This window comes from Bos indicus, chromosome 12 (assembly GCF_029378745.1).
Source record: "Bos indicus isolate NIAB-ARS_2022 breed Sahiwal x Tharparkar chromosome 12, NIAB-ARS_B.indTharparkar_mat_pri_1.0, whole genome shotgun sequence".
NCBI lineage: Eukaryota > Metazoa > Chordata > Mammalia > Artiodactyla > Bovidae > Bos > Bos indicus.
This window is the reverse complement of record NC_091771.1, coordinates 43,810,395-43,832,541: the sequence shown is the minus strand read 5'-3', so window position 1 is coordinate 43,832,541 and position 22,147 is coordinate 43,810,395. Positions and strand designations below refer to the sequence as shown.

At 37.2% G+C, this 22,147-nt stretch overlaps 1 protein-coding gene across 1 annotated transcript in view; it reads left to right on the top strand.

The window, feature by feature from the left end:
• KLHL1 (kelch like family member 1) overlaps window positions 1–22,147 on the top strand; it is a 529,220-nt gene that overhangs the window by 492,725 nt on the left and 14,348 nt on the right. The window contains exon 9 of the mRNA XM_019971873.2: window positions 10,912–11,124. Within this exon, the coding sequence (XP_019827432.2) occupies window positions 10,912–11,124 (213 nt within the window). The remainder of the gene's footprint in view (window positions 1–10,911; window positions 11,125–22,147) is intronic.

Genomic DNA, 22,147 nt, shown 5'->3' with positions numbered 1-22,147 from the left:
AGAACAATAGTGTAAGAAATCATTAAAATATATTAAAATGTTAACTTTACCTAAATAAAACCTAAACGAGATCATTTATAATACCTCCATCATCCAAGACCTAATTTAATCTGCACCTTTTCCATGAACCCTTTTATTTATTATTTTTTAATTTGTATTTATTTATTTTTTTAAATTTATTTATTTTAATTGGAGGCTAATTACTTTACAATATTGTATTGGTTTTGCCATACATCAACATGAATCCACTACGGGTGTACACGTGCTCCTCATCCTGAACCCCCCTCCCACCTCCCTCCCCGTACCATCCCTCTGGGTCATCCCAATGCACCAGCCCCAAGCATCCTGTATCCTCCATCGAAACGACTGGCGATTCGTTTCTTATATGATATTGTACTGGTTTCAATGCCATTCTCCCAAATTATCCCACCCTCTCCCTCTCCCACAGAGTCCAAAAGTCTGTTCTGTACATCTGTCTCTTTTGTTCTCTCGCATAAAGGGTTATCGTTACCATCTTTCTAAATTCCATATATATGCGTTAGTGTACTGTATTGGCGGAGAAGGCAATGGTACCCCACTCCAGCACTCTTGCCTGGAAAATCACATGGATGGAGGAGCCTGGTGGACTGCAGTTCATGGGGTCACGAAGACTCAGACAGGACTGAGCGACTTTCCTTTCACTTTTCACTTTCCTGCATTGGAGAAGGTAATGGCAACCCACTCCAGTGTTCTTGCCTAGAGAATCCCAGGGACTGTGGAGCCTGGTGGGCTGCTGCCTAAGGGGTCACACAGAGCCAGACATGACTGAAGAGACTTAGCAGCAGTAGCACCAGCATACTTTATTAGTGTTTTTCTTTCTGGCTTACTTCACTCTGTATAATAGGCTCCAGTTTCATCCACCTCATTAGAACTGATTCAAATGTATTCTTTTTAATGGCTGAGTAATACTCCATTGTGTATATGCACCACAGCTTTCTTATCCATTCATCTGCTGATGGACACCTAGGTTGTTTCTATGTCCTGGCTATTAAAAACAATGCTGCAATGAACAGTGGGGTACACGTGTCTCCTTCAATTCTGGTTTCCTTGGTGTGTATGCCCAGAAGTGGGATTTCTGGGTCATATGGCAGTTCTATTTCCAGTTTTTTAAGGAATCTCCACACTGTTCTCCATAGTGGTTGTACTAGTTTGCATTCCCACCAACAGTGTAAGAGCGTTCCCTTTTATCCACATCCTCTCCAGCATTTATTGCTTGTAGACTTTTGGATAGCAGCATTCTGACTGGCGTGAAATGGTACCTCATTGTGGTTTTGATTTGCATTTCTCTGATAATGAGTGATGTTGAGCATCTTTTCATGTGTTTGTTAGCCATCTGTATGTCTTCTTTGGAGAAATGTCTATTTAGTGCTTTGGCCCATTTTTTGATTGGGCCATTTATTTTTCTGGAATTGAGCTGCAGCAGTTGCTCATATATTTTTGAGATGTGTTGTTTGTCAGTTGCTTCATTTGCTATTAATTTCTCCCATTCTGAGGGCTGTGTTTTCACCTTACTTATAGTTTCCTTTGCTGTGCAGAAGCTTTTAATTTTAATTAGGTCCCATTTGTTTATTTTTGCTTTTATTTCCAATATTCTGGGAGGTGGGTCATAGAGGATCATGCTGTGATGTATGTCGGAGAGTGTTTTGCCTATGTTCTCCTCTAGGAGTTTTATAGTTTCTGGTCTTACATTTAGATCTTTAATCCATTTTGAATTTATTTTTGTGTATGGGGTTAGAAAGTGTTCTAGTTTCATTCTTTTACAAGTGGCTGACCAGTTTTACCAGCAACACTTGTTAAAGAGATTGTCTTTTCTCCATTGTATGTTCTTGCCTCCTTTGTCAAAGATAAGGTGTCCATAGGTGCATGGATTTATCTCTGGGCTTTCTATTTTGTTCCATTGATTTATATTTCTGTCTTTGTTCCAGTACCATACTGTCTTGACGACTGTGGTTTTGTAGTAGAGCCTGAAGTCAGGCAGATTGATTCCTCCAGTTCCATTCTTCTTTCTCAAGATTGCTTTGGCTATGCGAGTTTTTTTGTATTTCCATACAAATTGTGAAATTATTTGTTCTAGCTCTATGGAAAATACCATTGGTAGCTTGATAGGGATTGCATTGAATCTATAGATTGCTTTGTGTAGTATCCTCATTTTCACTATATTGATTCTTCAGATCCATGAACATGGTATATTTCTCCATCTATTAGTGTCCTCTTAGATTTCTTTCACCAGTGTTTTATAGTTTTCTATATATAGGTCTTTAGTTTCTTTAGGTAGATATTCTATGCTATGACACTTCAGTCGTGTCCGACTCTGTGCGACCCCATAGACGGCAGCCCACCAGGCTCTCCAGTCCCTGGGATTCTCCAGGCAAGAACACTGGAGTGGGCTGTCATTTCCTTCTCCAATGCATGACAGTGAAAAGTGAAAGTGAAGTCGCTCAGTCGTGTCCGACTCTTAGCGACCCCATGAATTGCAGCCTAACAGGCTCCTCCGTCCATGGGATTTTCCAGGCAAGAGTACTGGAGTGGGGTGCCATTGCCTTCTCCAATATATTCCTAAGTATTTTACTCTTTTCGTTGCAATGGTGAATGGAATTGTTTCCTTAATTTCTCTTTCTATTTTCTCATTATTAGTGTATAGGAATGCAAGGGATTTCTGTGTGTTGCTTTTATATCCTGCAACTTTACTATATTCATTGATTAGCTCTAGTAATTTTCTCGGAGAAGGCAATGGCACCCCACTCAAGTACTTTTGCCTGGAAAATCTCATGGATGGAGGGAGGTTCCTGGTGGGCTGCAGTCCATGGGGTCTCGGAGTTGGACACGACTGAGCAACTTCACTTTCACTTTTCACTTTCATGCATTGGAGAAGGAAATGGCAACCCACTCCAGTGTTCTTGCCTGGAGAATCCCAGGGACTGGGGAGCCTGGTGGGCTGCCGTCTATGGGGTCGCACAGAGTCGAACACGACTGAAGCGATTTAGCATAGTAATTATCTGGTGGAGTCTTTAGGGTTTTCTATGTAGAGGATTGTGTCATCTGCAAATAGTGAGAGTTTTACTTATTTTTTTCCAATTTGAATTCCTTTTATTTATTTTTCTTCTCTGATTGCTGTGGCCAAAACTTCCAAAACTGTGTTGAATAGTAGTGGTGGAAGTGGGCACCCTTGTCCTGTTCCTGACTTTAGGGGAAAAGCTTTCAATTTTTCACCATTGAGGATAATGTTTGCTGTGGGTTTGTCATATATAGCTTTTATTATGTTGAGATATATTCCTTCTATTCCTGCTCTCTAGAGAGTTTTTATCATAGATGGATGTTGAATTTTGTCAAAGTCTTTCTCTGCATCTATTGAAATATCATATGGCTTTTATTTTTCAATTTGTTAATGTGGTGTATTACTTTGATTGATTTGCAGATATTGAAGAATCCTTGCATCCCTGGGATAAAGCCCACTTGGTCATGGTGTATGATCTTTTTAATGTGTTGTTTGATTCTGATTGCTAGAATTTTGTTAAGGATTTTTGCATCTATGTTCATCAGTGATATTGGCCTATAGTTTTCTTTTGTGGCATCTTTGTCATGTTTTGGAATTAGGGTGATGGTGGCCTCATAGAATGAGTTTGGAAGTTTACCTGAACCCTTATAAAATCCACTCACTTAAAATTAACCTTTCCATCTTTTGTGTTCCTAAGACACATGATTGATACTTTTCTCTGCAATTTCTCAATATCTTATATCAGTGGAACTTAAACAGGTGCCTTTTCTTTGACAAGCATCATTTGTAAATCATTCTTTCTCAAGAATTAGAAATGAGTGCTTTGCTTTATTCATTAGAAATTACAAATACATACTTGCTATGATGACATATCAAAGAAAATAAATCGAACCCACCCTCAGAGAACTTACATTTATTAATATGGAGAATAAGAAATAGAAGAAGAAAGAAATTTAGAGTTGTAATAGGCATAGAGTGAGATTTGGCAAGAAAACTTTGAGGGATTAAAATGGAAGTGACTGTTTCTGCCAGCTTTTGGGTTAGTAAACTCTATCAGGTTGTGGGATGTAGCTCATAAACCTAAATTAATTTCTGTGTTTATAATCTTCAGAAATTTTTTTCTTTAGAAAGTAGAGCCACTTTCTAATAAAATAAGCTAAGTGTTCTGCCTTACCTTAGTCATCTGCTATAATAACAATAAGTCCGTTATGTTTGGGGCAACAAATTATGCTCAGGACCTGAGATTGTCTTTGCCAATATTTTAAAAACAAAATCCCTGTAGGAAATTCACAAATGGATAGCATACAGGGTGATATCTCTTAATAAGCTAATAAATAAATAACAAACCCATGTTAGATTAAATATACCATTGTTCCAGGCAAGGGGAGAAGATAAAAATACAGTTCAAATTTAGTTGAAATATATTCTTTCTGAGTTTTGGTTTCTGGAAGAGGTTTTGCCAACCAACAACTAATGTCCAGTGGGGCAGTTTTGCCAACCAAGAGCTAATGCCCAGTGAGCAGTGAAAAACTGTAAGTTCCTCAGTTGCTAGAGCACCTTGCAGGGAACCCTGATGGTGTTTGTACTGAAGAGCAGGCTGATATTCCTGGGGTTCTTGCCTGATTTTTCACTGCTGCTGATAAAATAGTCACCTTAATTGTGACAGAAATTAATGCTCAAGGTCTTTGGAGAGCTAGATTGGCTTGGTTCAGGAGGAAACTCTGGAGTAACTCTCACAAACTCTGTATTTATAGTCTAAATATTCCCTCTGGTGTAGTTGCTTGTCCACCGGCTTTTATTGAAAACCCCCCAGCTAGGGCCCCTCAGCAGCTGAGCTACTGTTTACAATCAGAGCACATGAGATGATAATATCCAGACACAATTTACTTCGTTCTTATATCAAAATAACTTTTCTTCTGAAAACAACTTTGCTTTTTGGTGATGAACAAATTGATTTGAAATTATAGTAAACCAATACACAACAAAGTCTGAGATTGAGTTTGCCACACATACCAACATTTGGCAACATTACCAACCAGGGTTCTTGGCCTTCCACAATTATTAGAAATTGATTAGCAGCCAGACAAAAACTTCAGTCAAGGCTTTATTGAGGCTCCTGCTGCAGCAGTGGGGAAAAGAATAAAAAATAAATTCCCTTGCTGGCTTGGTCCCAGTGGGAGGCAAGCTCTTTCCTTATACAGAATGAGGGTAGGGCCAAGTCCAGGGGATGGGCCAGAGGGGCAGCTTAGGTATTTTGCCCACCCCTGAGGCAAAGTTTTAGGCAGGGGACATGCACACTATTCTGCTTTTCTCAAGGCTCTTCAAAAGTGGCAGTTAGGTTGTTTTGTATCTTCTGTCCAGAATTTGTCCTAACTGTGCATGTGTGCAGTTATTTTTAGTCCCATAGAGTTTCTCTACATTTTGTTTCTCAAGCTATATCCAGGTGCAAGGATTGCCACATTTCAGCAAAGCATTCCAGATTCTAGGCCTGTCTCAAGTGGGAATAAAAGCAGTCATGCAGCCAATTGTGTAAGCTTACTGAAATCCCTCTCACTGTATTGTCAGACACTCCTCAAGAACCTCTCATGGAAATTACTCACTAAAAGGCACATGCAGGAGTATTCCGGTAGCAGGTATGACAAGCCTGGGGTGAGATGAAAGAGTTTTCCATCAATTGAAAAACAAAAGACCAAACAAAGTTCTGGATCTAGAGTTTTTTCTAAGGTGTTGTATATACCACAATTTCTATAACCATCCCTCAAGTTATGTATGTGTCATTGAGTTATGATAAAGTATGTGTGTGTGGATTAGTCTCTCAGTCACATCCAACTCTTTGTCACCCCATGAACTGTAGCTTGCCAGGCTCTGCTGTCCATGAAATTCTCCATAGGAGAATACTGGACTGGGTTGCCATTCCCTTCTCTAGGGTACCTTCCAACCCAGGGATTGAACCTAGGTCTCTCATATTGCAGGCAGATTGTTTATCATCTGAGCCACCAGGGAAGCCAGTGATAAAATATGCCACATATTAAATAACTTTCCCTAGAATATAGATTATAAATAACAGATTTCTGGGGAAAAGACAAAATGGGATAAAAAGACTTTCTCTTGGAGATGTACCTGAACTGATTAATGAGAGAAAAATGAACAGTAATCCACCTTATATAATAACAAGGTACCTAGGACAGAATCCACAATGGCACACAGTGCTGGAAAGGATCTAGTGCTATGACAGAAGCTTCTAATTGCCTCTTAATACTCATTCACTCCTTTTTATATGATAGTATGCACAGCACTGTTAGCTAGGCAGGAGACCACCTAAAATAAAGACAAATTTTCCCAGCACCTGATCAATCAGGTATTGTCATGTAGCTAATTTCTGGTCAACAGGAGATAAAAAGTGAGTTGTGCAACTTAAAAGATGAAACTTAAAGGGGAAGGATTATATTCCTTCTATTTCTCCTCTATCTTTCTGTTTGAACTATTGTTGTAATAGTTAGAACTCTACCATCAGGACCAGAACAATTGCAGAAAATTCTCCACAAAGCTTTAATATTGTTACACATTTCAAGGCAAAAAAAAAAAAAAGAAAGAAAGAAAGAAAAAGACAACTTTTTTTTCAACATATTTTCAAGGTTATTTGTAAATGTAATAGCTTTGGAAGATAGCAATGTCTTTTTGAGGGACAGAGAGCAGATTCGTTCCTTGACTGAAATAATAAACACAATATTGCCCTTCAGAGCAACAAGTTTGCTGGCAATCCCTTTAAAGATGATAATTAAAAACTCCAGATGTGGAAAAAAGCCCTCCAAGTAAACGGCATTCACCTAAATCTCTCTGCATCACCCTGGTGGGACTAGGGAATGGCAATCCACTCCAGTATTCTTGCTTGGAGAATTCCATGGACAGAGAAGCCTGGTGGGCTACAGTCCTTGGGGTGGCAAAAGTCACACACAGCTTAGCACGTAAGTCATCCTACAGATGATAGATTGAAAGTTGGAAGCAGCCTGGATCTCAACATATCAACAAACCCTCCTTACATTTGAACTCATATCTTTAAATAATGCACAATTTATTTCCTCCAACTGCCATATTGTATGGACAACCATACCCCAAAGACATTGCAGGTTTGATTCCAGACCACTGTAATAAAGCATATATTGCGATAAATGGAGTCACACATTTTTTTGTTTGTTTGTTGTTTCCCAGTGCATATGAAAATTGTATTTACACTATTGTTGTTTAGTCACTAAGTCATGCCTGACTCTGCAACTCCATGGACTGTAGCAAACAAGGTCTCCCTATCCCACACCATCTCCCAGAGTTCGCCCAAGTTCATGACCACTGAGTCAGTGATGCTATCCAACCGTCTCATCCTCTGCTGCCTTCTTCTCTTTTTGCCTTCAATCTTTCCCATCATTAGGGTCTTTTCCAGTGAGTAGGCTCTTTGCATTAGGTAGCCAAAGTATTGGAGCTTCGGCTTCAGCATCAGTCCTTCCAATGAATATTCAGGGTTCATTTCCCTTATGATTGACTGGGTGAATCTCCTTGCTGTCCAAAGGACTCAAATCTTCTCCAGAACCACGGTTCAAAAGCACCAATTCTTCGGCGCTCAGCCTTCTTTATGGTACAACTCTCACATCAGAACCTGACCACTAGAAAAACATAGCTTTGACTACATAGGCCTTTGTCAGCAAATTTACACTAAACCATAGTTTATTAAGTTTGAAATGGCATTATGTCTTTACAAACAATCTACACACCTTACTTAATTTAAAAAAGTACTTTATTATTTGAAAATGCAGAATTGACATATAACTTTGTTATGTTAAAAAATGCAATATCTGCAAAATGTGACAAGGTGGAGTACAATCAAAGGCAATAAATGCATAAATTATACATAAAATGACATATGCCTGTACTAGAATTTAAAATATATGGCACTGAGATTGGCAACTGGCAACTAGATCTCAAAATAGGAAGGCCTGTTTACTAAAGTTTATGTAAAAGTTTTCTGTAAAGCTGAATAAACACATAATTTAGGGAAAATTGTATGAAAGATTCATTCAGTCTCAGCAAAATTCCAGAAGAGTTTACTTAAGGCTATTTTTAACCTCCTGCCAATTTTTGCATGCAAGGAGGGACATACTGATCAATATTCACAGCAAACTGATTTATGACACTAATGTCTCCTGAGAATGTTATTTTTTTTTTTTTTTGTCCTTATTGTGTCCGAATGAAATTCCAACTCCATTGCACAGCATACAATGCTCTTCATTTTCAGTCAGTCCTTTTCATCCTAGCAGCCATCTCTCCTTTCCCCTGTTTACTACCATCTGTTCCATCAATATGACATACTTGCCACTCTTTATTTATCATGTGCTATGACCTTTCATGTCCCTTGTCTTTACACATAATGCTTTCCCTGTATGTAACACTTTTCCCTATTTCTTTATCTTACAAATTTCTACTCATCGTTCAACTCTAAGTTAAAAATGTCATGTTTCCTTTTCTTGCCATGAAACTGTCAGATGTCACTTTTTATTTTGTCAGTGCCTTTATTTCTAGTATCAGATTCTTCTCTGCTCTTCACATTCTCAACATTTAATTTGTCATTGTAGTGAAATAAAATAGGGAACCATTCTAAATTATGATTAAATAGTTTGTCAGAGGAGATCTGAGAAGATAAGCTTGGATAATTGCTGATGAATTTTTATGTATGCATTACACTTTTTTCTAACTGCAAAATCTTTTCTAGTATTGAAATACATCCGTTGGTTTTAATAAAGACTCCATTAAAGCAGTCCAAAATGACACTTTCATCTTTTCTATATAATTTTCTCATTTCTTTTTCAGATTATTTAAGGAAAAAAATGTAGTATATTTATTCTTTTCCAGCAGCTTTGCCCTAGTATTAATAATTTATATTGCATTATCCAAACTAATTTCGTTGTTAATCTGTAGACTACATAATACTGTAAAGAACATTAAAATGGACTTCCCTGGTGGCTCAGACGGTAAAGTGTCTTGCTTACAACGTGGGAGACCTGGGTTCAATCCCTGGGTCGGGAAGATACTCTGGAGAAGGAAATGGCAACCCACTCCAGTACTCTTGCCTGGAAAATCCCATGGACAGAGGAGCCTGGTAGGCTACAGTCCATGGGGTCCCAAAGAACTGGACACGACTGAGTGACTTCACTTTCTTTCTGTGCTCGATTCGGCAGCACATATACTAAAATTGGAACGATACAGAGAAGAACATTAAAATGGACTTTTACCATGTGAAATAAAATACTGATGACCTAGGTTACACTTTAGTAAATTATAAAATAACAGCTGCTGCTGCTGCTAAGTCGCTTCAGTCGTGTCCGACTCTGTGCGACCCCATAGACGGCAGCCCACCAGGCTCCTCCTTCCATGGGATTTTGGCTTCCTCTTTCACTTAGGGTCAATGACTACATTTGTTTTAGAGAATAGACAAAATCTAAACACCTGTGTGAAGTCCCTGTACCTGAACCCATCAGCTCATCTCCCACCCTGCCCATAATCTCTGCTCCTGCTGCTCTGGCCTCTGCTGCCCTTGAAACTTTGTACTCATCTTTTTGAACGTGAAAGTGTTAGTCGCTCAGTCATGTTCTACTCTTTATGACAATATGGAGTGCCAGCCTCCTCTGTTTAGCTGGCTTCAAATTTTCCCCTCTTGGAAGTTCCTGCACTCACCTCCAACCACTATTCTTCTCATGAAATTCTTGGACAAACTTTTTCTTCCCAATGAGACCTTTTCTGGTGTTTAAAATTGTGACCACATTTTAATTGTAATTGATATTTACAGTTCTAACTCTCATTCCCACCAGTTTCACTCCTGGTCCCACTTTCCTGCTCTGTGTCAACAGTGTGTATTCTGTCTGTATACCCTCTAGTAGAATTGAGTGCAGGGAATTTTCTTCTTGTTTTGTTTATGGATACATTCACAAAATTTTGGATGGTATGTGACATATACTAGGCCTTCAAACTTATGTGCTGAATAAATGGGTAAATAAATAAATACAACTCTGTATCTTAATGTGATCCAATCTTCATGACTGGGATCAAATAAGCAAAACTTATTTTTATTAGGAATGGATGATGTATTTCTACTTCTGTATTTATGAATGTATTTTAAGTAAAATTTATGCTGTAATATATATTTTCCTGGGTTCCGATCATAACTCTCAGTAATGAAATAGCAAAATAAGTGCATCAAGTAAGTTTCAGCAATATTTACTCAGGCTAATATTGTTGTACTCTTTTTTTCCTATAAAGTTTTGTCTGTACAGATTACACATTAGCTATAGTATAGACACTAATTAAGATAGTATGACAATATGTGTATAGATTATTTCATTTATTTAATGTTCTAAACTATGAATACAGAGCACAAGAAGTAAGCATGATCTACATACTGGAAAAATCAATTGCTGAATAACAAGTAAAATAATTGATTTTTTCTGATTATCCTCATTTTCAAGAGAAATTGAAAATAAATATCTTACTATTTTTACAATAGACATTCCTTGATATTTATTAAAATAATACATTAAGATTATTTAATTACATATGTAAAAACAGTTTTAATCTAATATTCTAGAAATAGTAGTTAGAAAACTATAGTAATTTAAATTTCATCTAGTATACAGTATATTAGAATCATAAGAAGTCCAGGTATAGGAAATTAGTTATAGAGTACCTTTAACAAAAATTTCCATGCGAAGTAACATTTTTTAACACATTGGAGGCTCAGGTTGTGATTGAAATTTTATTTTTCAAGGAATTTTCCTTTCCTCCATTTGTCATATAGACTGATATACTAAATCATGTTTTCTCAATTGTGTTTTTAGGTTGTATTCAGTTGGCGGTCGTGATGGAAGCTCCTGTTTGAGTTCAATGGAATACTATGATCCTCACACAAATAAGTGGAATATGTGTGCTCCAATGTGTAAGCGGAGAGGGGGTGTAGGAGTGGCCACATGCGATGGTTTCCTTTATGCAGTAGGAGGTCATGATGCTCCTGCTTCAAATCACTGTTCTCGGCTACTAGACTATGTAGAAAGGTGAGAACCCAGTGCATGGTTAAAATGAAAGACAGAATGTGAATTACATTGATACCTAATGCAAGTGACCATATCAACAAAATATGCCCAATCTGCCTAAGCTAAGAAAGTTAATTCAACTCCTAGAGCTGTTTCATTAGTCTCTTTCTTTCTCCTTCTCTCTCTTTCTCTTGCTCATGTATCACACAAACACACACACACAATATACTATGTCTTATTTTTTCTTTCCTCATCGTCATTCCTTCCCTCCTTCTTTCTTTCTTTCTTACCTTTTCAACTAATATTTTTTGAAATCTTACAATTTTATTCACATAATCCTAAAGTAATCTTTAAACGTCTCATGAATACATTTTATTTTTTAATTTAAATTTATTTATTTTAATTGGAGGCTAATTACTTTACAATATTGTATTGGTTTCGCCATACGTCAACAAGAAGTTCATTTAAAATAAAGCTGTAAGTACTTTTTAAATGTATGAATGCCTGTTAATTTTCTTTAAAAAATTGAATATTTCATTTATTTGTTTTATTCATCCTGTCGTATTCGTTCTACTACTCACTTCAAGTTTACAAAGATGAATTATGAGCTTTGTTTAATGCCATACCTTTCACAATGTAAGACAGATTTATTAAAACTGTATTCTCTATAATTTTGAAGTATAACAGAAATATAGATCCTCTTTTAACTCTTCCTAAAAATGGCAGGTGCACAGAGGTTGGAGTGAAAAGTCACCTTGGCTTCAGTCTTGGTCCAACAATGGACACACTTCTGGCATGGTTATAACAAATTTCTCTTTCACAGCTGCACATCGCTTAGCACTATTATGTCATGTGCAGTAAGAGTTAGAGAGACTTTTAGTGATATTTATATTTTCAACTGGACATGGAAAGATAGACTAGTTCCAAATCGGAAAAGGGGTACATCAAGGCTGTATATCGTCACCCTGTTTGTTTAACTTATATGCAGAATACATCATGAGAAATGCTAGGCTGGATAAAGCACAAGCTGGAATCAAGATTGCCAGGAGAAATATCAATAACCTCAGATATGCAGAGGACAGCACCCTTATGGCAGAAACTGAAGAAGAACTAAAGACCCTCTTGATGAAAGTCAAAGGGGAGAGTGAAAAAGTTGGCTTAAAGCTCAACATTCAGAAAACGAAGATCATGGCATCTGGTCCCATAACTTCATGGCAAATAGATGGGGAAACAATTGAAACAGTGACAGACTTTATCTTCTTGGGCTCCAAAATCACGGCAGATGGTGACTGCAGCCATGAAATTAAGACACTTGTTCTTTGGAAGAAACGTTATAACCAACCTAGACAGCTTATTAAAAAGTAGACTTTTGCCAACAAAAGTCCATCTAGTCAAAGTTTTGGTTTTCTCTTGTAGTCGCGTATGGATGTGAGAGTTGGACTGTGAAGAAGGCTGAGTGCCAAAGAATTGATGCTTTTGAACTGTGCTATTGGAGAAGACTCTTGAGGGTCCCTTGGACTGCACAGAGATCCAACCAGTCCATCCTAAAGGAAATCAGTCCTGAATATTCATTGGAAGGACTGATGCTGAAGCTGAAATTCCAATATTTTGGCCACCTAATGCGAAGATCTGACTCATTTGAAATGACCCTGATGCTGGGAAAGATTGAAGACTGGAGGAGAAGGGGACAACAGAAGATGAGATGGTTGGTTGGCATCACCGACTCACTGGGCATGAGTTTGAGTAAAGTCCAGGAACTGGTGATGGAAAGGGAACCCTGGCTTGTAGTCCATGGGGTCTCAAAGAGTCAGACACGACTGAGCAACTGAACTGATTACATAAGGAAACATGTTGATATATGAAGAAGTGAGATTAGAGAATACTGAAATTATTTTTTTAATCAGCTGGAATAGGATTAGTAATGCTATTGTAGTGAATAACTTCAAAATTCTCAGTGACTTCACACTGTAAGCTCTTTTTCTTTTTCATGCCACATATCTATGAAAGCCATGATTTTATTACTCTGGTACTCAGAATGAGTTATAAGATAAAATACGAGCACCTGTTGGTTTCAATGTCAGAAGGGAAAAGCCAGAGAGTAGTACTACATTGTTCATCCATTCATAAAGATTCAATCTTCAAATATTAAAAATACAATTTTCCTTTATTTATGCTTTGTTGAAAACTCAGTCTCATGGCCACCGAAATTTTCAGAGTGTGGGAAGACATTATCTGACGTTGTACCTGGGAGAAGAACAAGAGATGTCTGGCATATCATACTGATGAACATAGCAATTTTCCTCTTAATATTAGGAGACCACATCCTTTATATTTATGTCTGTTAGCAGAATAGACAGTGGGAGAAGAGGGATATCTCTCATTTATGATTTTTTTTCTAAAAATGAATGAGAATTTTTACTGAGAATAAAGTCATTGAAAGAGATAGTTTATAGCAAACAGGTTCTGTTCAAACTTGAGGTCCTTCTTGGATAAACGTGTCTAACAATATTGTTACTCTATGAAATGGACTGTAGATTTACATATATATATATAAAGAATGGCATTAAGCTCACCATAGTTTCATTCCACCATTATCTTATCCAGTGAAATTAGGAACTAGAGGTACTACAGTGAGGATGGTGGCCAGAATACAAATTAATAGATGTATACTTTTACACACACACATATAATCATTTATTTTAAAATACTGCCAACAGAATGGCAGGTTATTCACATTTTCCTCTGTAAAATTCTTGGGGAAAAATGACAAAGAAGAGGAATATGACAAGCCTCTGGATTTCACAGCAAATATCTTATATATAAATGTCACTAATTAAATGATATTTCATACACATATTCTTTCCTAAGTTTACTCTCTAATGTATTAAAATGGTGTTTGTGAACAGAGGCATAAATAATACAGTCTAGGAATACATTTATAAAGCAAGATTATATTTAAATAAGTGTAGTTATTTTAAGTTATAGGAGTACAGTAAGAATGAATAGCTTAAGTAATGCAGAAGCACACAGCACCATTATTATTCTTATCCAAGCTCATACCATGTGTCAGGTTGATAACATTTTTGCATTTTTTATGAGATATATTCTATATTGATGATTTCACATGTAAATCATCAATAAATCAGGATACATAATGTTGCCCTTGTAGAATTACTTTGCACATATAATGTAAGGAATGTTTCTTAGTGTATAACCACAGGCAAACAAATCATTAGGAATAGCAGATAGTGTAAAGGCGGTTTTATAGATAAATAAATAGGTACACAGACCAAAATTGTTTTACAATGATTTCTTATAGAAGTGTGTATGTGTGCATACTCACTTGTATCCAATTCTTTGTGACCCTATGGAGAGAGCCCACCAGGGTTTCTCTGTCCATTGGATTTTCCAGGAAAAAATACTGGAGTGAGTTGCCATTTCCTTCTCTACTTATAAGAATGTAAATACATTATAAACTAGTAAAGTACAGTTATATAACATCTATCAAAAATTGTAGAATTGGGCTTCCTTAAGTGCAAGGAACCTTGGTATCTCAAAGCAGAACAGAAAAGACAGCAGGGACTGAATAAGAACAGGGAATCTAGAATAGCTAATGGAAGAGTAAAATCTAATGTTGCAGACAAGCCTCACTCTAGTGAGAATGTCTTAGTGAGCAAAATCAGTGTCCAAAAATACAGGAAGTTCTAGCAGAATTTAGATTCAGAAAGTAAAATTCATTAGAAAGAGCACATTCATCAATCTATTTACTTATTCAATAACTATTGCTTTGGGTGTACTTTTTACTGTACTATATCTTAAAATGTTTTAGAATAAAGAGATAAGGAAATGAATAATTAGAATTTTAAGATCACAAACAAATTGGGAAATTAGGCAAAGGACTGGAAAATATACTCAAAGACGATTCTAATAAGAGACCAGGACCATCTTTGTCCTTTAATCTGCATATCAGTAATGAAATGTAATAGGAAAGGGGTGCCAAGATCAAAGGAACTTCCTAAACTCGCCTTTGAAGTACCCACTTTGTTTCCTCCAATCTTTTCCCCTTAGAGTAGCCAGAAGTATATTTTCATGATGCAGAATTGGCAGAATTGAAGTGCAATGGAGTTTTCCTTTGTTTCAATTGTATCAACATAATAAAAAATTATTTGTTTTGCAACAATTTTCCCACTAAAACAGATTCTATATGCTGGTCAAGATCATCTTGTTTATTCCTATATTCTTCCACTTGGCTCAATTCCTGGCACTGATTAAGCAATCAACAAACATTTATTGAGTCATTAGACAATAAGTAAAAAATAAATAAATAAATAAATAAAATCCTTAAATTTCTCCAAGGAAAAATCTCATGAGATATACTGTAAATAGGTAGTCAGAAAGATAGATAGATAGATAGATTTTAAAAGAAATGGATGGATGGCGTTTGGATGGACTGATGGAAAGATATGTAGATAAATTTTGACTTTTTATTTCTCTATTTGTACGTGAATAGCCATTTCCATCATCATAAGCTGAGGACTCTTGATTTATATATATTTTAGACATACTTTTAATAGAAAATTTTTGATGGGACAAAAATATTAAGTAAGCATTATTCAGGTATTAGTTGAAAATTATATCGTACTGATAAACACTATTAACAATGCTCACAATTTTTTATATATTGCTTATAATAAGTATAAACATTTGTTCAAAATCTACCAAACTCCTAAGTCATAACTGAAAAAGTCGTATAAAATAACAGTGTGCTATGTGCTTAGTCATGCCTGACTCTTTGTGACCCCATGGACTGTAGTCCACCTGGTTCTTCTGTCCATGGGAATTCATTACTGTCATCATGCATATGTGCATGCTAAGTCACTTCAGTTGTGTCCAACTCTGTGCGACCCCATGGACTGTAGCCCACCCAGTTCTTCTGTCCATGGGATTCTCCAGGCAAGAATACTGAAGTGGGATGCCATGCCCTCTTCCAGAGTACCTTCCTGACCCAGCCCGCATCTCTTATATCTAACCTGCACTGACAGGTGGGTTCTTTACCACTTGCATCACCTGGGAAGCTGATCTTTGTTAAAAAAATAAAATAACAAGATTTACTGTCTTTACATGTAGTATAAATGCATTACCCACCTAATTAAATAATTCTTTTAAAAGTACCATAAATATTAACATATAAAGCAAGAATCAGATTTTGAAGTTTTCATTTCTCCTGATTTCTCATTGCAAACTTTTGATTTCAATATGATACAAGAATTTCTGAGCACCGAAGACAGATGATAAAGGAGAGGCTTATTTTAATTTTAACTATGGATGCTTAGTTATACTAAGGCTTATATGGTGTATTCATATATTAATTCATATTTGTATTTTTATATGAGGTCCTAATTTTTTACAAAAATGTAATTACTTGAATTGTTTAAGGTTAAAATGTTAGGTAGACACTTTTGCACTTTTAATAAGTATTAATTTTTATTCTCTTTAAGATATTATTGTTAGAGCCAGTCAAATGAGTATAGCATGAAAAGACTAATTGGGTTTTTTGCCATTGCTTTTCTATTATTGTGCATGTATAATCTTTGCTATTTCTTTGATAGCTAATTATGTTCAAATTTTTATAGAAACATATACAATAGGTGGAGATCCTTCTACATTAAAACAGGGGCCCTACTTTATATGTAGATGCAATAATTATTAACCTAGGCCATAGCTATACTACTTTATGTTTGTGATTAGATATTTGCCTCAATGGTTTGTGAGGCCAGTGTTATCTTTGGAGTGAAAATTTGGACACAGGGAGTGGCAGATTAATCGGCTGTCTTAGGATATTGTGCCTGGAATTCTGGCTTTGAAGGAAGACATGAAAATACAAAATGTGATGTCTTATACAGATGGAAGGATATCAACCTTGGTATCAAACTGTAAATTTTATTTTCATGTTGAGACAGCTATTTCAGTTCAGTTCAGTTCAGTCGCTCAGTCGTGTCCGACTCTTTGTGACCCCATAAATCGCAGCACGCCAGGCCTCCCTGTCCATCACCAACTCCCGGAGTTCACTCAAGCTCACGTCCATCGAGTCAGTGATGCCATCCAGCCATCTCATCCTCTGTTGTCCCCTTTTCCTCCTGCCCCCAATACTTCCCAGCATCAGATTCTTTTCCAGTGAGTCAACTCTGCTACGTTACACAGTTAAAATTTCACTCCCATGTCTAAAAGTGAAAAATTGAAACTGCTTAGGATACAGAGAAAGCAAGCTCCCCCAAATCAAATGCCTAATAAGAAAGTTTGGATAACATTATCTATTATCTGAAGTCTAGAAAAGAAAAGCTAGACAGTGATCAACAGTATAGTATTTTAATTTAGTAGGAGAAGGTTTTAAGTTCACATATGTCTTGTTATATTTCTCTAAAATTCTCCTTATTCACCTCTTATATTAAATAAAACTTATACTATCAAAACTTATTTTGATAATGGGTTTGAAATGTAGAAGTGAGAATAAAATACTTTCAGTTCCTTTCTTATAACTTTCCATGTCTGAGTAGAGATGAATTTTTGCCTATATATCAGTTAAAAGGCACTACTCTATCTAGAAGCAACTAACAGAGTCATTCAAATTCTCCTCCTGTTTTGAGTGGCTTACATCAACATGACTGGTAGCAGTGTTTTAATATTTTGCTTTAAAATTATGCCCCAAATCATGATACCACCACTACCATCATTCAATTCAGTTCAGTCTCTCAGTCATGTCCGACTTTTTGCAACCCCATGAATCGCAGCACAGCAGGCCTCCCTGTCCATCACCAACTCCCGGAGTTCACTCAAGCTCACGTCCATCGAGTCAGTGATGCCATTCAGCCATCTCATCCTCTGTTGTCCCCTTCTCCTCCGGCCCCCAATCCCTCCCAGCATCAGAGTCTTTTCCAGTGAGTCAACTCTTCGCATGAGGTGGGCAAAGTAGTGGAGTTTCAGCTTTAGCATCATTCCTTCCAAAGAAATCCCAAGGCTGATCGCCTTCAGAATGGACTGGTTGGATCTCCTTGCAGTCCAAGGGACTCTCAAGAGTCTTCTCCAACACCACAGTTCAAAAGCATCAATTCTTTGGCACTCAGCCTTCTTCACAGTCCAACTCTCACATCCATACATGACCACAGGAAAAACCATAGCCTTGACTAGATGAACCTTTGTTGGCAAAGTAATGTCTCTGCTTTTCAATATGCTATCTAGGTTGGTCATAACTTTTCTTCCAAGGAGTAAGTGTCTTTTAATTTCATGGCTGCAGTCACCATCTGCAGTGATTTTGGAGCCCAGAAAAATAAAGTCTGACACTCTTTCCACTGATTCCCCATCTATTTCCCATGAAGTGATGGGACCAGATGCCATGATCTTCATTTTCTGAATGTTGAGCTTTGAGCCAACTTTTTCACTCTCCACTTTCACTTTCATCAAAAGGCTTTTGAGTTCCTCTTCACTTTCTGCCATAAGGGTGGTGTCATCTGCATATCTGAGGTTATTGAAATTTCTCCCAGCAATCTTGATTCCAGCTTGTGCTTCTTCCAGCCCAGCATTTCTCATGATGTACTCTGCATATAAGTTAAATAAGCAGGGTGACATTATACAGCCTTGAGGTACTCTTTTTCCTATTTGGAACCACTCTTTTGTTCCATGTGCAGTTCTAACTGTTGCTTCCTGACCTGCGTAGAAATTTCTCAAGAGGCAGGTCAGGTGGTCTGGTATTCCCATCTCTTTCAGAATTTTCCACAGTTTATTGTGATCCACACAGTCAAATGCTTTGGCATAGTCAATAAAGCAGAAATAGATGTTTTTCTGGAACTGTCTTGCTTTTTCGATAATCCAGCAGATGTTGGCAATTTGATCTCTGGTTCCTCTGCCTTTTCTAAAACCACCTTGAACGTCTAGAAATATTTAAAAATACACAATGTGTGCTCACAACACTAATAATAATTTTCTGTTATATGAGCAGAGAAAATAATTATCAATACATAAAATAATCTATTTCTCCTTAGTTTTGAACTGTTAAAGGTATTTGTTTTAAAAGTTATATTTTACTAGCATTCAGAATGCCTAGGAATACTATATGTTCTGTTTATTGATAATGGCTTAAACAATTTTTAAAGCTCTAATAATAAAACTGCACCAAAGAGGAGTCAAAGAGTTACTTATCAGATCCTTACTTTCTCTGTTACAGTTAACCTCCCCTCAACTTTAAGGGAATTGATTTAGTTCATACTTGAATGGGCTAGTGGTTTTCCCTACTTTCTTAAATTTAAGTATGAATTATGCAATAAGAAGTTCATGATTTGAGCCACAGTTAGCTCCTGATCTTCTTTTTTTACTGACTGTATAAAGCTTCTCCTTCTTCAACTGCAAAGAATAAAAACAATCTGACTTCAGTATTGACCATCTGTTGACGTCAATGCACAGAGACCTCTTTTGTGTTGTTGAAAGAGGATGTTGGTTATGACCAGTGTATTCTCTTTGCAGTACTCTGTTAGTCTTTGGCCTGCTTCATTTTGTACTCCAAGGTCAAATGTGCGTGTTACTCCAGGTATCTCTTGACTTCCTACTTTTGCATTCCAGTCCCCTATGATGAAAAGGACATCTTTGTGTGCATGTGTGTGTGTTAATTCTAGAAGATCTTATAGGTCTTCCATAGATCATTCAATCAAATCCCTTATGATTATGTAGTGAAAGTGACAAATAGATTCAAGGGATTAGATCTGATAGAGTGTGTGAAGAACTATGGACAGAGGTTCATAACATTGTACAGGAGGCAGCAATCAAAACCATCCTCAAGAAAAAGAAATGGAAAAAGGCAAAATGGTTGTCTGAGGAGGCCTTACAAAAAGCTGAGAAATGAAAGAAGCAAAAGGCAAGGAGAAAAGAAAGGTATACCCATATGAATGCAGAGTTCCAAAAACAGCAAGGAGCGATAAGAAAGCTTTCTTAAGTAAACAATACTAAAAAATAGAGGAAAGCAGTAGAATGGGAAAAACTAGATATCTCTTTAAGAAATAAGAGATTCTTTATTTCCCTATTAAGAAAATTAGAGATACCATAGGAAAATTTCATGCAAAGGTGAGCAGAATAAAAGACAAAAAAGGTATGGAGCTAACATAAGCTGAAAATATTAAGAAGAGGTGGCAAGAATACACAGAAGAACTATAGAAGGAAAGGTCTTATGAACAACCATGATGGTGTGGTCACTCACCTAGAGCCAGACATCTTGGAGCATGGAGTCAAGTAGGCCTTAGGAAGCATTACTACAAACAAAACTAGTGAAGGTGGTAGAATTCCAGTTGAGCAATTTCAAATTCTAAAATATGATGCTGTGAAAGTGCTTCACTCACTATGCCAACAAATTTGGAAAACTCAGCAGGGGCCACAGGATTGGAAAAAGTCAGGTTTCATTCCAATCCCAAAGAAGGGCAATGCCAAACAATGCTGAAACTACTGCACAATTGCACTGATTTCACATGCTCTCAAGGTAATGCTCAAAATCCTTCAAGCAAAATTTCAACAGTATGGGAATGGAGAACTTCCAGACATGTCAGTTCATTTCAGTCCCTCAGTCATGTCCAACTCGTTGCAACCCCATGGACTGCAGCATGCCAGACCTCCCTGTCCATCACCAACTACTGGAGCTTATTCAAACTCATGTCCATTGAGTTCGTGATGCCATCCAACCACCTCATCCTCTGTCATCCCCTTCTCTTTCCACCTTCAATCTTTCCCAGCATCAGGATCTTTTCAAATGAGTCAGTTCTTTGCATCAGGTGGCCATAAATTAGGCTGAGCACAAGGGAACCCTCTTACACTGTTGGTGGGAATGCAAACTAGTACAACCACTATGGGGAACAGTGTGGAGATTCTTTTAAAAACTGTAAATAGAACTGCTATATGACCCAGAAATCCCACTGTTGGGCATACACACTGAGGAAACCAGAATTGAAACAGACACGTGTACTCAAATGTTCATTGCATCCAGGACATGGAAGCAACCCAGATGTCCATCAGCAGACGAATGTATAGAAAGCTGCGGTACATATACACAATGGGATATCACTCAGCTATTAAAAAGAATGCATTTGAATCAGTTCTAATGAGGTAGATGAAACTGGAACCTATTATAATACAGAGTGAAGTCAGAAAGAAAAACACCAATACAGCATATTAACACATATATATGCAATTTAGAAAGATGGTAATGATAGCCTTATAAGTGAGACAGCAAAAGAGACACCGATGTAAAAAAAAGAATTTTGGACTCTGTGGGAGAAGGCAAGGGTGGGATGATTTGAGACAATAGCATTAAAACATGTATATTATCTTATGAGACATAGATCACCAATCCAGGTTCGATGTATGAGACAGGGTGCTCAGGGCTGGTGCATTGAGAGGACCCTGAGGGGTGGGTTGGGAGGTGGGATGGGGGTTCAGGATAAGTAACACATGTACACCCATGGCTGATTCATGTCAATGTATGGGGAAAAAAGAAAAAACAAACACTACAATATTTTAAAGTAATTCACTTCCAATTAAAATAAATAAGTTAATTAAAAAAAAAAAAAAAAAGGTTGAGCACAGAAGAATTGATGCTTTTAAACTGGTGCTCTCTTGAGAAACTCTTGGACAGCAAGGAGATCAAATCAGTCAACCTTAAGGAAATCAACCATGAATACTCATTGGAAGGACTAATGCTGAAGTTGAAGCTGCAATACTTTGGTTACCTGATAGGAAGAGCTGACTCACTGAAAAAGACCCTGATGGTGAGAAAGATTGAGGGCAGAAGGTGAACTGGGCAGCAGAAGATGAGATGTTTTGATGGCATCATCGACTCATCAGATGTGAGTTTGAGCAAATTCCAGGAGATAGTAAAGGACAAGGAAGCCTGCCATGCCACCGTCCATGGGGTGGCAAAGAGTCAGACAGGACTGAGTGACTGAATCACAACAACTTTGAAGAGTAGATGTAGTGGAATATGAAGGTGAAAGTTAAAATGTTAGTCACTTGG